General features: G+C 51.7%; 1 protein-coding gene across 1 annotated transcript in view; it reads right to left on the reverse strand.

Annotated features, from left to right (window-relative positions):
* Positions 1-1581: 1581 nt before the first annotated feature.
* PLXNA2 (plexin A2) overlaps positions 1582-17418 on the reverse strand; it is a 255560-nt gene continuing 239723 nt past the window's right edge. Inside the window, exons 28-32 of the mRNA XM_014598881.3 lie at positions 14232-14422; positions 13695-13864; positions 11264-11476; positions 11007-11157; positions 1582-9894 (exon numbers count right to left, since the gene is read on the reverse strand). Of these exons, the coding sequence (XP_014454367.2) occupies positions 9799-9894; positions 11007-11157; positions 11264-11476; positions 13695-13864; positions 14232-14422 (821 nt within the window). The 3' untranslated portion in view covers positions 1582-9798. The remainder of the gene's footprint in view (positions 9895-11006; positions 11158-11263; positions 11477-13694; positions 13865-14231; positions 14423-17418) is intronic.

The raw sequence follows: 17418 nt of genomic DNA on the forward strand, positions 1-17418 counted from the left end.
CCTGATTCCCGCTCCTCTGCAAATGCCTCGCTGTGTTTGCTAAATCGGGACTTGGAATTTATGAAAAGGAAGCAAAATCTATTTTACCCCCAGGACCGATATTGTCAGGGAAGGAAGAGCGCTCCAAACTCAGCCCCGTCTGTATTTGTAAACAACGCTCACATGCCTCTTGCTTAAGCAGAGGCAAACTGTTCATTATTTACTTGATCCAATAAAGATTTCCCCCGAGCTCTCGCTCCTGGTTTGAAGTCAGTAATGCATTTTGGAAAGAGAGCTCGTCCCTCCTGCCTCTATTTCGGAGCTGAAAAAACAGCAAACCTCAAATAACGTGTCTGCGCTTGAGGACCTGAGAGAGGAGAGAAGGCTGTGCATTTTCATGGAGCACGCCGGGGGCCAAGTGTTATTACCCTTCGTGTTAGAGAGGGGGAAAGGTAAGTGGAGAAATGAGAGGCCTGCCTGTGTCTAAATGAACAGTTAAGGTAAACCAGGCTCCAGTCTAAGTGCAAGGAGTTAGTCCCAGAGCCTGGGGATTATCCTGTTAAAAGATCCCGGACAAGTTATACCAGGTGAGACCCTGCCTTGAGGCACCGAAGAGCTCAGTTGACACAGCGAGGCAGGTGCGTAGATACAAGCAAGGATTTATTTTGCAGACATGTTGGTCTGGGACACAGAGGTGCAAAAAGCCCTTGGGTCAGAGGCAATATCTTTCATTAGACCCACTAAATAGTGGCAAAAATATTAGTTGCAAAAAAAAAAATTGTAGCAAAGAAAGGATTTTTTTTTGCTGCTATTTAGTGGGTCTAATAAAAGATATCGTCTCTGACCCAAGAGCTTTGTGCATCTCTAGTTACAAACAGATCACAGACGTCCTGACTCCCCAGTACCTGCTCTCAGCAGGCAACTTACCTGCTTCCCACTTTGTCACCCTTTGAGCACCTGTCCTCACCTGCAAGCGCAGGGGGAGAGGGGAGAAAGCCTTTTCAAGAGAGACTTGCCTGACGGATCGCTTGTCGCCTCTTGAGGAGAGCAGCCGCGGGGAGTTACAGCAGACGGGCTTCAGACGCATGCTGCAGTGCCTGCGCTTACTTGCAAGGTCTTATGCGCTATTCCTTTTCTTCTGCTTTGGAAGAGCACCCACGCAAAGTTACCTTGTGGGGTTCGGCTCCATCGGATGCGCTGACTGCCACGGCGTCGTTCTGCAAACAGTCAAAGACAGACAAATCCTTCAGACGGCCGCTCCTCGGGGTGCCCTCCCCAAGCCCCTGCCAGCAGCATAAAAAAATAAAGAGTTTGGCTCCTTTTCACTTCTTACCAGAAACATCTCGCTCCTACTTCCTAATTAGCGACCAAAGTCGTCGTGCGGGTGCTTGCGAGCTAGAGGGCAGTGTTTTACCTTCTTGTCCAGCCTGGTGACTGCCAAGGGCTCCGTAGGCCGTAAAAATAAATTGGACATTAAATATTTTATTTTGGATCTCCTACTACTGATTTATTTCTGGTGCGATGCAGCAAGTAAATATTTCGCGCCAGTATTCACAATAAATCCCACGCGCTGCGCGCCAGGCAGTAAGGGCCCACTCCAGATTCTTTTTGAAACCAGTAAACTTTATTTATATATAACAACAGTACAAAGTGAGTCCTTGGCTTGCAAAATAGGAGTGTTTCATATTTACAATAGGTACACAATAATATATTAGAATAATAACAAAAACCCTTTTTTTTCCTCCTTGGAACGCTTTTAAATACTTAAACTTTCTTACATTTTTTTTTTCCCACAACACTTGTAAAAACAACAAAAACCAGACAACCATCTTTTTAAAAAAAAAAAATATAATACAGAACTCCAGTGTGTCAAGTATCACGGGGACAGGAGGACGGGGCGGGAAAGGGTTGGGCTGTGTGGTGCAGACAACGTATACAGTCAGATTTAGTGTATCTTGCCAGCCCACCAAAACCAAAATAAAATGAAATAAAAATAAAAATAATAAAAAAGGGTCTTATGACGGGCATTTCTTTAATTTGTAAGGGACGGGTCAGATAAATAAAGAGCCCTTTGAACCCCAAATATCTTTGCTTTAAAACTCACATGATTATTATTGTTTTTAATTTGGTTGCTACCCTCACATCCCCCTTTTTCATGACCGTCCCCCTGCAGAAGGTGCCCTAGCAAGTGAACTGTCTCCGTGGTCGGCGCGGACGGAGCTGGCTGCGATACATTCTGAGTATTAGCAAGAATGAGGCAGAAGTAAGGACCACAGGCCGGGGCTCTTGCACCTTTTGACGCCTCCCTATTCAGGCACGTGCCTGCTCTGGCCAAGAGAGGAGGGGACCAGCATTCAACATTTCCCTAGCCCAAATGCAGCACAGGGGCCGGATATTGCCAGGGAAAGCCTGGTCAGGAGGTGTTTGCAGGCTCCAGAGACAGGCGCTGGGGTTTGGGCGAGTGCCCCTGTGTTGGATGCTATGCCAATCTTTGCAGCCTTTTGCTAACGGCAAGGAGGGAAAGTGGGGATGGGACGGGGACTTCTTCCACCCAAAGGGGTGAGAGGGCAGCGAACATGAAGGCAGATGGGCATTTTTAGCCAGCACGGATAAACACACGGACACTGCAGCATAAACAACACGGGCAGGACACATCTGGATTCAAAGGCCTGGCTTATTTCATGTAAAATCCTGACAGCTATGGCAGCCACAGCTGCTCTAGCAAGGGGAGGAACTGCTCGCTTAGCCGTTTGCTCCAGTCTGTGGGTTGCTGACGGGGCAGGACACGACACCCCGGTGCTTGCGCTGCCCCCCACGGCTGCTGTGGTGGGATGCTCTGTGCCTGCCACGAAACCCCGAATGGATCCGGGGACAGCCGGGCTCCTCTCCTGCCCCCGGGCCCTCTTTGAGACAGTCTCCAAACCTGGCCCACTGCTACCAGGACCAGTAAACCAGGGAGGGGATCAGAAGGGGTAGGACAGAGACCAAGAAAGCTTTGCACTGCACACTTGTCCTTAACTGAGTCGGGAAGAAGCGCTCAGCACGTCACCGGGATTTCTGGCTCCTCGTCTTAAACTAGACGAGGAGCCCTGGAGAAAGGGGCGTTTGAAGAGGCAAGGGAATAAAACGAGCACTTCCTTTCAAATGTGGGGCTTTTGTGGAGGAAGGAGGGAGCCGTACTCCCTCCTGGTTGGGTGGATACATCGTTCACTTGCTAGGAACTGGGCAGACAGATTTTGCTTTTGTTCCTCTTTCTAAGAGAAGAAAAATATGTTCAAAGGCTTCACAGGTTTTAAGACCCTGCCCTTTGAACTGGCCTGGCTGAGCTACACGGAGGTGTTGCGGTTCGGGGTGCTCAGGCTCTGAACCTCACCCCACAGGTTTCTATTCCTAAGTCAAACAGCTCCTTCGACAAACAGCTCATCCCAAAAGAAACGTTTCCAACAACGCGACCGCCCTGGCCACGTCAGCGCTGGGCGGCTGTGCATGTGTCGCACACGTAAGGCCTTTGGCCCCTCGCTGGCTGATCTCAAGAGGCCTGGGACAAAGCGGAGCGGGGCTGGGAGGGGGATCGTGGAGTTTTCACTGAAGACACATTCACAAAACAGATCGGACCGTTCACCTAGCTCTACCTAGCAAGTAACTATATACAACATCACACCTCTGTATTATTGGCTTACGGTTTCTGGTACACGCGGACTACTGAAATAGGATGACTGAAGCTGTGCTGCCCTCAAACGCATCGTGGATGCTGGCTGCTTGTCCTCCTTTTCTGAACCCTTTTGTCTTCCCCGCGCAGCACAGTCACTGCTGAGGTTTCCCCCTGATGGCCCAGCTTGTTCGAGTCCATCTATTTTTGTTTCATTCAGTTTGGTGAACTAAGTCCTCGTGACAGGTGAATGCTGACAGCACTGGAAAATGAAACAGAGCTGCCGGTGACAGCCAAAAACACTGCCCTGCAGCTGCCAGCGGGAAACAGTACAGGCACAGGCTTAAAAAAATGTTTCCAGAATAATTCTCCAGCCCCTGCTCTGCCCCAGGTGGAGTTACACTCTCAAGGGCAACACACAAACCAGCTTCCCTCCAGCTCCCTTGCACCAGCGAGCGGTTAGCAACCCTGCAAACCAGACCCTGCATGCACATCCACACCGGGCACCAAGCAAGAGGCACCCAAGCCAGCAGCCACAGCTGAACGCCTGGACTCGTGCTCATATAGGGGACTTGCACACGTTATGCATTTACACGTAGAGCCCAGAGCACAATCACCGAACCGCCGAGTCCTGCCGCAGGGCTCCCCTGCTCAGCCTGGACGTTGCAGACAACCTGTGAGGCGGATGGAATAGGGAGAGGCTCCTTTTTTTTTGGTAAATTCCATGTAAAACCCTTACCAGCAGTGCATATGTCCTCTTAAGAGGACATGGGTGGCCTGGCTGTTGGGATTGTCACAGGGGAAAGGCATTGAACACCTGTGAGGCAAACGGTTTTATCACGCAGCACTGGGATTTCATGGGGAAAGGCTGGCCTCCCGCATACGCAGATTCAGGTTCATGACTCATTTCGGTCCCCCTTTCCACGGCTCTGCTCCTTCACACCCTGGCCCCGGGGTGTTTTTCATAACACTTGCTTGTCATGCATTAAGCTACAGTCCGTTCCCGGCCGAGCTGGACCTAGGATGGCCTCAGAGGTTCTGGTTTTAGCTCTCCTGGCTTTATGTACCTGGCAACCCCCTTCCCTACCTCTCCTGTGGGAAGGAGCGGGCCATCTGAGCTCCACGTCAGCCTGCTTCTTGGAGGGATGCAGCACCGTGGTGCAAAGGCAGCAAGGTCCAGGCAGAGGCAAGCTTGGCTAGGAGTTAGGACTCGGGCATAGGGGGTTTTAAAAAAGGCTTTCAAGGTGGAGAAGCATTTGATTAGCACCTTGCTACCCCTTGGAGTGGGTGCTTTGATGGCTCTGGATAACGCTCAAGTGCAGAAGATTAAATAGAATTATTTAAACAGCAGCACCAGACACAGAGAGTCCAGAAATGACGTCTTCTGCTTTGATGTCGAAACACCTGAAACAAAGCCGACCGGAGAATCAAAACACATGGGTGCGTTTCTCCCACCCGGCCTGGTGCGGGGAAGGAGGCGCAGAGCTAGATGTGCAATCATTTCATCTGCGGCAAACCTGGGGCCTCCCTGCCGACCCAACCTGGCGCGGGGCTTGCCTGCGGCACGCAGACCGCTCCGTGCCGAGATCTGAAGCGCCAGCCCCAGAGGACTGAGAAGTCGGCTGTAAATTGGGCATTGGATCACAAGAGCTTCGCCACATAATTTCCTGCAAGCATCCATTATTCACGAGAACCAAAGAAAGGAGCGCTGCAGAGACTTGCTCGGTCACACTTCAGCCACTCCTGCCCCCGCCTGCAGCAGACCGTCCCCTTCGCTGCCTTAGTACGTCTGGTCCTGTTTCAAGTGATTCAAACACTTTGGCTTCAGCTGCTTCCCTTGGGACGCTATGCCACAATCAAATTAATGCTCCCAGGAGGCAGGCACATTGCCCCTTTCCTCAGATGCCATTGCATACACGCAGTAATTAATCCCAAATACTCCCTTTCCCTCCTTGTGCTTAGGAGCATTCCTTGAGCATGCGCAGCTGCCCCTTTCCCCAACCTGTCATATTAGACATGTCTTGTTCCCTCCTCAGTGACATCCAAGCCCTGCAAGTATTTTGATTTTTCCCTAGTCTTCTCCATTGGTGGGATGAAGAGCCCCACAGCTGGTTTCCAAGCCTCCAGACAGCAAAGGAGGAGAATGATGCTAAGGGATGAAACAACTGCAGAAGAGGAGACCGAGGGGGATTGAATAGCAGCCTTCAACTCCCTGCAGCGGGTTGCAAAGAGGATGGAGCTGGGCTGGTCTCAGTGGGGGCAGATGGCAGGACAAGGAGCAATGGGCTCAAGTTGCAGCAAGAGAAGTTTAGGTTAGATATTAGGAAAAACTTCCTCACTAGGAGGGTAGTAAAACACTGGAGCAGGTTACCCAGAGAGGTGAAATCTCCATCCTTGGAGATTTTGAAGACCCGGGTAGACAAAGCCCTGGCTGGGATGATGTAGTTGGGGCAGGTCTTGCTTGGAGCAGGGGGTTGGACTAGATGTGACCTCCTGAGGTCCCTTCAACCCTTGTTTTCTATGATTCTAAGCATGACTGATGAATACACCCAGCCAACGGGTGCTATAACGCACAGCGTGGATGCTGTACGCTGGTAAAGACAGCCTCTGCATAGTGTCACCCCCGAGGCTTGTGCAATGACCTTTATACAGCAGGCAAGAGATCTAGGATCTGCACTGTATCCCCACAGCACCAGGGAGCTGTAGGCAGAGACTTCAGCCTTCACTAGACAGAAGACCAGAGTAAAGGGAACACACGCTGGAGAAGACGGCTGGGCAGGGAGACGGGCAAGGTGTGCGTGATGCCTCCTCGCAGAAGACAGCTGTTCCAGGCCTAAACCTAGTTAGACAGGGGATCCTTGATGAGTTGACAGGAAGGAATTTGGACTGCATGGTCCTAAGCAGATCCTGGTAGGAGCATGGGTGTTCTCCCATCAGGGTGCAGAAATGATGCCAAGCAACTCTGGAGAACAGTTGAGCAAGCAAAGCGAATAGGGAGTCAGAAATACTTGAAGCGATGGCTGTGACCAGAATGCAAGGCTGAACAAAGGTGCGCATTGATCGTGTGCTGGATTGCTGTGAACAACAACAGCAAAAACCTGGGGAAACTGAAGTCTTTCGGGGGAATATCACAGATCTGCCGTTATGCAACGTCAGCAACAGAGAGCAGGTCAAGTTAGCAAGCGCTCTAATGACTAGATGGTGAATTTATTAGCATCAGGATGCCAGGCTTTAATAGGATGACCTGGCAGATTCTCCCTGTTCTGTCTTTGTAATTAGACTCCTGGTGCAGGTAAGGGAACCTGGGAAGCAAACTCCCCCGATGACAGGCAGCCTGTCTCTGTGCTGGTCTCCACACATCCCCTTCTTGTACCCATGTCTCCGTCAATCGGAGCCTTCTCGTTACAAAGCTGAGGCTGTAGCGAATGTCAAAAACTACAGCTTATTGCACAAGGTTGGTCATTAGTATTTCTTTCGGGCTACTAATAGGGCCCAGAGAAACTCACCTAAGTGGATTACCAGAGGAGAGTGGGCTTGGTGCGGCTTTCAATGGAGGATAATTGAAACAGCAAGTTTCCTGAGTACTTCTCCGAACGCTTTTCCCTCCCTCCTTGTTGCTGTCTGCATTCAGACTCCTGGGACCCTCGCTGCCTACTTAAAGCACCAGTTTGAACGTGCACGCCAGCGACCAGATTGCTCCCAGCTCCCTTCTGCAGCAGCGGGATGGGGGTGGGTGGCTGGCTGTGAAGTGGTATTTTCTTTGCAGCACCGTGGCAGCAAGCTATGACCCCAGCCCTGCACAGGCACACATTGCTGACGACCGTGGCACAGCTCTGTGAGCCCAGGGGCCCAGGCGGTCGGATCCTAGTGCAGGACTGCGGTGCAGGTTGCGAGCAGGGACTAACAAGAGCTTACGTACAGGCAAGCTTCAGCCACACCTTTCAGCTCTGTACAAATGCACGGACAAAGATGGATTTCAAGACGAGAAGGCTGTATACTCCAATGGTTTTGCACTGTAGGTTCAGTTCCTTCCAGCATGGCGGGGTGAGTCTGTGGGCCCAGTACCATGAGGCCTTTCCACCCCTTCCCACACCCCTTCTGACGCCGGTGGGAGGATGCGGTTGCTTTACCGGAGTCCCGCGGCGGAGCGGACTCTGCGTAAGTCATAACAGTACCTAGCACGCAGCACCCGCACGTGTGAGACGGCAAAGCACCCACGCTCCTTTGGCTTCGGCCAGACCTTGCCCAGCACGTCACATTGCCAAGCCTTTGCTAATCTCCTCACCCCACCAAACACTGCTCCCCCCACTTCAGAAGCAGGGGAAAGAGTACCGCGCAAGCGAAGTGGCTGGCCTGGGATCAGTCCCTTCGCAGCCAAGCTGTTCCTAGCCTCTCTGCAGGGAAACTTACGGCCGGGCATTTTCCCATCAGGTTTTGATTCCATTAGACAGACCCACGTAGCTACTCTGCTGCAATCGCCGAGGCTCGCGTGGTCGATACTTCTATTTCCATTAGGTCTAATCACCTTGTCCTCCCCACTGCAGCCTGCACAAATATCAATATTTATTACAGAGAGAAATATTTACAGCATTCCATCCACCTCTTGGCACTCTTTAAAGGACATGAAAGCTTTGGTCTCTTTTAAAGGAATAACACTCACAAACATTTGTCTTTCAGTGACCACAAGAAGATGGGCTGCTCTGGCCGCTAGAAACCAAACCTACCGAACGAGACACAGAGACAAAGACGACGACGACAACGGGAGTTGGCACTCGGACTGTGTGGGTTACGGCTTTCCTTCTCTCGCCTAGCGCAGAAATTTCTACCCCCTCCCTCAAATGGAAATAAAAGTCTGAGGCTTGACCTTGGGTGACCTTGCATATGCCGGGAGAAAAATGCAAACGGCGTCTGTCCTCATTTTGTCTGTAAGGGTAAGAGAGTCTTAAACAGAAAAGCAATAAATACATCATCTCACTATGTCTACTCTTTTCAAGTATCACTTGCTGTAAACATTGGGTTTTTGTGTGTGTGTTTCAACCGCAAGAAATCACAGTGCAGCTGGAACAGAATAGCACTAGCCAGCCGGCACGCCAAGTGACTCAGAAAGCTCCAGCCCAGCTCTGCTCGACTGGGAAAGGTCAGCCAATTGGTTTAGCTCAAATTGCACCTGCAGAAACCTACAATGCACCAATTTCAGTTTAAACCGCACACGACTTCCTTCGTTTCGCGCGCCGCAAAAGACAGAACATTCCTCAGGACCCCGCATGTCGAGCAAACAAAGATCCCGCTGAACGGTGGCACCTGGCTGGAGCTTTGTGTTGAAACAGCATGGAAATCAAAGAGGGGAAAGTTTAAAATCAGATCCTTCCTCCTTCAGCGGTAAGTGGGATTTAAAAAAAATAGATATATCGACACTATATAAATACACAGATAAAGCTGGATTTCAAGACAAAGAGGTCGAATGCTCTGATGGTTTTGCAACTCAGGTAAAGTTCCTTCCGGTGCCTATAATTTACTCAGCTGTTGGCTTTCTTTCCGGCTAAACTGTTATTTTCCTTTGCGTAAAAAGGTTTGGTGCAAACTTGTGCTCATATTTTTGTAAGTTCCCAGGAAGAGGAATAATGGGATTTTCCAAACTTTCCTATTAGCATAAGAGTCAGTCCTCTGAATGGCTGAGCCACACACTACAGGAACCTCACATGAGAAAGAGAGAGAGAGAGAAGATTTGGAACTGAACTTTGTTGGCAGAAGTATCTCGGTGGCCACCGTGGTTTTTGTTAAATTTCTTTTTTTTTTTCCTTTTTCTTTTTTCTAAAAAAAACCCCCCCTTTAAATAAAGTTTTCATGATTTCCTAATATACATCACACGGTTTTCATGCAAAGCAGCAGTCATGGAGGCCTCCAGACTTCCTTCTTCCATACATACGACTTGAAGAGTTGATCCATCTGGACCCTATTTGGCTTGGGGATGCATTGTCTTTCTAGCTGTCTGCTCAAACTGGAATCTAAGCGATTTTGAACTCAGTAGGTATCTGGGCCCAGCTCTGCTCCCACCAGAGGAAGTCTCAGTACTTATAGGTGTCCAGTGCCTTCCCTGCTTGTTCTTACTCTTAGTTCCCGAGAGTCTTTGCAGTGACTATTCCCTTCTGGTTGAACCTCGTGTCCTTTCTTCAGCTCTCGATAGACATGGCACCAATGAGCTGCTCTACTTTGTATGCCAAGCGCTGCCTGCGCGCCTGCTCGTCCTGCTCCAGGGCTCCGATGATCTGGTACAAAGCAAGAGAAAAAGAAATCAGCATGAGATGGACAGGTTGAGCAGACAGACAGACACTCGTGGGTGGGCTTGTGGCTCAGTGGGTGTTGATGGCAACAGGCGGCAGCAGTTTCTAGGGTAGGTGCAGTATGCTGACTCTTTTCCTTGGGCAATAGAGTAGCAAGAGCTAATGATCCTGGTGAGACTGAAAGCCTGGAAGCTGGTTAGCATAAAACTCCTGAGCCCATCTGGGTTTGCCCAGCCTTCTCCAGGGACCGGGAGGCTCAAGGCACATTCCCTAGTCCAGGTGCACTTAGCGCTTGGAAGCTGAGCCTGGCCTGATACAGTAAATCCCTCCCTTTAGCTCTTCTCCTCCAAAGAAATGTAAATACTGAAAGACGGAAGTCAGCAGCGAGGGCTGTGCCATCCTGCTACCACACCGCTTTGTCGGCCCGCTTGCTGCACGGCGCCGGCGTGATGCCGCCAGTCCCACTCCGATGCCTCCGACTCCCTCTCGCCTGTCTCATTCCACATGCAAGATCTGAAATGTGAACCCCTAATCGGAAAATAGCCGTGGCACGGTCCTGCCAATGCATACGTACAATTAGACGCCCAAAGCCTTCCTTTTAATGGATGTAATTGCAAAATAGCTTCTTCTCGCCCTGCAAATGCAGGGGGAGAACAGATGGTGAGAACTTGGTTTCAAGTGATGCATTCATTAAAGGAGCCCATGCTGCCAGGAATTCTCTGCAAATGCAAGCCTGCTTCCCCGCGCAGTGGGACTCAGGCTGCGCTGGCAGTTCCCAGAAGACACAGGCGTTTTCGAGGAGGTTTGCTGGGTCAGGAGGATTTTCCACTGTGCTAAGGAGCGTGCTGGACTGCATGGGTGTGCCAAAGGTCTGGGATTCTGCATTACCCATGCAATGACAGGCTTTCAGGTCTATAGACTAAAGCCCTCAAGGCACAGACAAGGGTGGGTGGGAAGGAGCCACAGAGAAACCTTCAGCCCTGCTGATTTCCCAGGTGGCTTGGAGGGGAGAGAGGGGAACTCTGTCTCCACCAGTCCTCGCCCTGTCTGCTGACCCTTGTCTCTTCGGCCGGTCCTGAGAGAGAAACCCCACTAACCTCTTCGCTGTATTTGCTGACATAGGAGTAGATCTCATTCAGCGCGCTCAGCATATTGAACTCCGTGGCGTGAAGGCGCGACTGCTCTGCGAGGTAAGCGTTCATGTCCTGGTCGCTGATGGCCGGGAGCTTTGCAATGTCAGCGTAATACCTGGGGAAAAGTGAGGCAAGAGTGAGGCAGAGGGAGGATCTGGCCCTCCGCGGGCACAGCGAGACGCTGCTGCCACCGCTGCTCCCAGCCACGCGCTGATGCTGACCTCTCCACCCAGCTCTTGTAGCTGGGGATGTCCTTGGCGTACAGCAGCTTGTTGGAGGGGGAGTCCTTGCCCAGGCGGTGCTCAGAGGTGGAGCAGGAGTCCATGAAGGTCTGGGCCACGACCGAGAGGCAGGCGTCCGTGATGCTGCCCTTGTGGATGTCGAACACAAACTGGGGGTTCTTGATGACGTTCACCCAGAACCGGAGCGGGAGGCTGAGGAAGAGCACAGGAGTAAAGCGCGATCCCAGATCCGAGAGGCAGGAGGGCAGCTTCCCTTCCCCATGCATGTGAGGTGCCCGTTTGCTCTGCAACCCTGGCATGCACGAAGCAGAAGCAATGGCTCTGCAAGTAGGACTGGGCTAACCTCACTACCAAGGGGGGTCTGTTTGTCTTTGACTTCCCGGTGCCTTTGGGACAGACCTTGGCTAGGCTACCCTCCTCAGGCCCAGCTTCCTGCAGGCTGGCCTCTGCTCCCCCTGTCCTGTGGAGCGACGGCAAAGGGGGCTAGAGCCAAGGGGAGGGCAGGAGCCGTCAGTCCCAGCCCCAGTCCTTCAGGTTCGACAGCTGCACTGGGAAACCTTTGTTGTTCGGCACGGTTTCCTTTCATAGCTTACAACGTGCTGCTTTCATTCGGGCTTCCAGCATTTTTATCCTAATAACTCCTTCCTTTAAAGCTCTCTGCAAATTGTTTTTAGCTTCCCATCGCCTTGGTGGGGAATCCAGCTTTTGCAGATGCGATGATTAGAGGCTTTTTAAGCCCCAAGGGATTGGGAAGGGGGACGGGGGGTGGGGGGAGAGAAGGGAGGAATACAAAATCTTGCCGGAGCTCCCATGTGTTGAGCTTTTTTCCCAACTCCGAGGGAAATTTCTAACCCACAGAGCTTTTAATCCTAAAATCACGGCGAAGGCAAAGCCGTAATCACACCGGTTGTCTGAAGGACGCGGAATCCGAGCCGCAGTTTGTGTCAGCTGCGCCGGTTCGGAGCGAGCTCTGCTCGCCCACCCCTCTCGCCCTGGCAGAAACCTTCCAGGAGTTGCCAGAAGCATTTGGGAAGGAGCAGCTGCTAACTGAGCTGCCACCTTGGAGAATTAGTGGCGTTCCCCCTGTGACGCTATCATGCCCAGAAGGGTTGGCAGGTAGCCCCACTTCTGTTCCTCTTGGCAGCCTGGCTCAAAGGTGCAAACCTCCCTTGCCTTCTCCAGAGCCCAGCCTTTTCCAAATCCTGATACAGAGGAGAAGCTGGCTGTGCATCTCTTATATAGGTCATCTATAAAGGTGCGTGTCTACCTGGCCTTCTGGCTGTGTACAGACTAATACAGCTAACAGCCTCTCTGCTTATGGTGAAAGGCACTGCCTGGGAATCAGGTAAACTCCTCGCTCTGCCTTACACCCTTCAAGTTACTGAACTGTGTTTCCCCACCTGCGGCCAGCAAGGCTTGTCTTGCCTATTTGGGTGTTAGCTGCTTGGGGTCTGCATTGTAGCTCTCTCCATGTACAGCGCCTAGCGCTATGCAGCCTCCACCTACTGCTGGCAGACAAATGGGGCCCTGGCACTGAGGAGCTGGAGGCATCTGGAAATTATTGGGGCTGCTCGTGTACCAGAACGAGGAATCAAAGCAGGTGGGAGGAGAAGCCGGCGACAGGCAAAGTTAGTGAGCTGTCATCTGTCTGCCTCTCCTCCCTGCAGCCTTTTGCACTGAAAGCCCGTGCTGCATCCCTTGCAGGGTAATGACATGGAAGATGCTATGAAGGCCCAGCCCTTGTCTGGACGGTAAGGGGAAGGAGGGTCTCCATACAACCCCACATGCTGTATCTTCGCTTACCCTAGAATAACCTCGGGAAACCACTGGAAGCTGTTAGCAGTTTTTTGGATGCTTCGTGCTCAAGAAAATGACCTGATTTTAAGAGATTAGTGCGGTGCGTGGAGCAGACAGGGAAGGAGCGCTTGGCTTAACTCTCGGCTGTGTTTAAGCTCTGCTTGGCTCTGTCAGTCGTGGAGACTGAGAGCTGTGAGTTAGACAGCAGGAGGCATCTGCGCAGACCCGGATGGAGTTGCGGTGCAACAGCTCTGTGAGGCTTTCCAAGGCTAAAGCAAGAGCACGTGGTAGCCCTCAGGGATCCTGGGTCTGGAAGAGCAGGGGTACGGCAGCTCCCGACTCAGGAGCGTGGCTCAAGTGCATCGCTAGCATTGCCTGGGGGTCCAAAGCTGCATGACTGGGACAGCGAAGGGTTGCAAGTCTGCTTGGGGACAGCTGATCCAGCATCCTACCTGGGGAGCTTTGAATCCCCTCCTTCCATTGCACCTCACCACTCCCACCACCATAAAAGCAAACGAGCAGGACTTGTGCCTCCCAGACAAGGGGAAGGGGCCAGGTGTGTGTGAATGACAGCAGGCTGGAGTGAGGTCTGTCCCTGCTCCCGTGTCCCTACCAGTTACTTTTCCAGGTGTGCCTCACGTCCGTGTCGTGGATGCTGTGCTTATCCGCTTGCTCATCCAGGAAGTCGAACATGTACTTGATGGCCAGCGGGAGCGCGCTGCCCCGGTGCACGGTGCTGAACAAGGTCTCGAACAAGTCGTCCACAAACTTCTGCAGCGTACCCTGCCGGGATCAGCACCAAGAGGGTGAGGGGAGGGAGGGAGGCACACGCCCTAGGCAACACGGCAGGAGCAGACACCAGGCTGTGCTTAGCCTGTAACAGTGGTACAGCTCTACAGCCTGGAGCAATAAGCAAGGTCGAGCCCTTACAAGGAAGGTCCAGCTGCACCGCGGAGGAGCTCCTGGTGTACAGCAATCTAGGGACCAGGTTCCCGGTGCCCCGCTGCTGTGCCCAGCTGCACTACGTTCATTTTACCTGCTCACCAAAGGGTGACGGGGCTTCATTTGCAAGCTTTGGGGCTCTAGACAGGGGCCATGCCATGCATCCCATCAGACAGATCTATTCAGCTCCCAGGTGCGTGGCGCTTACCTTTGTAGCTAGAAGCCTGGTCAGGTAGATCTCGGACACCATCTTGCTGCCTCGATCGCCTTCCTTCTGGTCCCCGTGGTCGTGGTTTTTGACCAAGTGCCAGACCTTCACCCCGCTCTCCAGGTCAGGGGTGATCATGGGTGCCCGAGAGCGGAGGCTGTCGGGGCTGCCCGTGTACCGGAAAGAGGAATCTGAGCAGATGGGAAGAGAAGCCAGCGATAGGCAAAATTAGTGAGCTGTCACCTCTCTTCCTCTCCTCCGTGGAGCCCTTTGCACCGAGAGCCTCCAGGCTGGATTACTTGCAGGACAATGAGATGGATTGTCACCAAAAGGCAGCATTGGCCAAAAGCAAATGAAAGAGGAAGGGAAGAAGGTGTTAACTGCAGCTCAGCTTTCCCTCGGAAAGGAGCAAGGTAGGGGCCTAGCTATTTAGGAGACAGGTAGACGGGTGTCTCTGGGCAGATGTGGCTGTACATCTGGGCGAACCAAGCCTTGAAGTGACCACTAGCCCGTGTGGAAAAGACCCTGCGGATGCCATTCCACCAGCTCACTGTGCCATTGCTGCTACCTTTGAGTTCAATGGATGCAAAATTCACTGCTCCCTCAACCCTCCCCTGTTGGGGTAGGGAACTAGGGCTAGGTGATGACTGCAAGGGTGCCTGCCCCTTGGAGTGCACCCATTGCTTTTGGTGCAACTTTAAAACATGTTGCATAAGCAGCCACCGCATTTGAGATGCTCTCCTCAACGTAACTACCACTTTGGAGAGCACGAACTCCTGACAGCAGCTCACAGCTCATCACATTTAACCAGAAAAGCTGTGTACTGCCCCTCCCGCATAGCCAGCCCATGTGTGCAGGAAGTCAAAATGAAATGGAAACAGCGAAATGCCTCCCAGCAGGGGTGGGTGAACGGGTGGAGGAAGGATCTTCCAACCTGCACAGCATGTGGGAGAACCGCGGGATCAATAAACCAGGTCTGTTGTGATCACAGAGCTCCCACCAGCCCTTTTTTCTTTCCTACTCAGAATCGGGGGACTTCTCCTAACTCGTCAATACTGCTTCCTCGGATGTGCAACCCTGATGAAGTCGGTGTGATTAGCTACATGCTGGAAGCGAAGCCTGTTTGAAGTGTTTGCAAGACGGGGGCCCTAACGTCGATACTCAGAGCCTCTCACGGCAGCTGCCCGATGCAATCAAAATAGAGGCAGGAGCGGTGTTATTTCTAAAGCCAGTGATTTGCTTCTAGAGACTGGTGTCAAGTTTAACAAAGGATGGAATTAAGCAGTAATTGAGTTAAGCAGCAGGGCAGTGCTGCGCTTATACCTGCCGTGTTCCCAGCCTTTCGGCCCCCACAGCCCTCGCTTTCACCACCTCCCTCCTGGCAGGCAGAAATAGATGCTTCTTTGGAGCACGTAAAAGCTGCTTCATTATTCATCACATCAGGAACCGGTGACTGATGCAAGGTGGGTTAGTTCCCTTGGGAAACATGCTGCCTTGGTTCTTTCTGCCCTCGACGGGGCGGGGGGAGAACATCCTGGCGAGACCCCCAAGTGAGTGCATGGGCCACTCTGTCCTTTCCCTCCTGCAAGTGCTTGCTTTGCAGGGGCCAGCCTGGCCTTCCCACTCTCCACTCACCCTTCCCAGCAAAAGTGACCATCAATCAGCAGAGAGAAATGCACAAGCCATCACCAAACTTGCACAAGTCCCACCGTGATTAATGCTCAGATAAACAGGAGCGCTCCAGCCGATGCGAGGGGGGGGGTCGGCTAGGGAAGCATCTAGCAATTCTATTTTTAAACCTGGCTCTGTGCTGATATGCAGCAGAGAAAGTAAATTTACAATGCTCATTTGCATGTCGTGTGCACAATTAGAAGTATTTATCTTAACTTGAGCCATGATGGTGCAAATGCTCGCAAATGCTTGTTTTGTCTGATGCTGATGAATGCGTGGTTGACGCTAGGCGCTGGTGTCTTGTCCCCCCAAGCTGCGTCCTTTTTTTGCCTGGAGAACAAGTAGAACGGGACTCTAGCCTGGATTTTGTGCTTTTAGTGGCCAGATGATCCTTGTGAGGGTGCACGGATCCAAGAGGCTGTTTGGCTGCACACTCTTCAGCTCTCAGCTGATAGCCCATGGAATAAACATTTGAAACAAGAAGCTGGGATCCATCGGCGCTCAGTCTGTGGGGCAGTGGGCTGTAGAGCGAAAGACCTTAAAACTCATGGTGCTTGGGATTTCTTTCTGTGCTCTGTGGAGGCAGATGATTACTATGGGGTACACAGCACCTGAAATGAGGGCCTAGCACCTACCAGAGCCATGACTTCAGACCACACATTCTTCTATTCAGGCTTGCCCCCGGCTATGCAAATGATTTCCTGTGCCGTGGTGAGTGAATCAGTGCATGCAGTGTCAAGGCTACACAAATCCGTTAGCTCAGATGTCAGCTGTTCAACCTAAGAAGAGAAATTGTTCATGGAGCCGCGTGCTCCTTTGATGCCGCCCTGTTTATCGACCATGACCATGGAAAGTCCTGTTTCCTGGAATGAGATGGGTTCTTTGCTTGCAGCTTCAACCCCCTTTCAGCTAATCTCTTCCACAAAATCCTTTACTTGAGGCTTTTCTCAAGGTCTTGCTTCCAGTCCTGCATGATGCTTTCTTGCTGCCTCCCCTCTTAGCTTTGCTGGTCTTTCGTGCTGCTTTTTTTCTGGAAAGATTCATGCATGTCCCTGTTTGAGGTGGAGGATATTACTCCAAGCCTCTGGTTTCATAAGGGAGCTTAATAATGTTTTACAACTTTTTTGAATGAAGAGCAGTGGTTACACTAACCCCTGAACAAAACTGCCCTGTCTTGGCTCTCTCTGTTATCCCAAAGGAGCTTTAAATGGCAGTCTGGCCATCCAGACAGAACAAGAAAAGAAAGAAAGAAGTTGACGTATTATAAATGATGTCGTCTGAATCTTTTATGCATTGAGATAGTGTCTTTCTGATAGGATGCAGTCACATCACCAACCTCAACCAATTTTAACCCTATCTGCTGTTTTTGGGGTTGCCTCCTCTCCCTCCTTGTGACCAGTTTTCTTTCTCCCTGAGACCAGCAAGCTGTTGTGAGAGGATGCCACGCTCCTGGATGCCTGGGTTTGCCAGCTGAGTTTCCAGTCAAACACAAACACACTGCTGATCCGAGGGTTTT

The sequence above is a fragment of the Alligator mississippiensis genome, chromosome 14 (genome assembly GCF_030867095.1).
Source record: "Alligator mississippiensis isolate rAllMis1 chromosome 14, rAllMis1, whole genome shotgun sequence".
In the NCBI taxonomy this organism is placed as follows: Eukaryota; Metazoa; Chordata; order Crocodylia; family Alligatoridae; genus Alligator; species Alligator mississippiensis.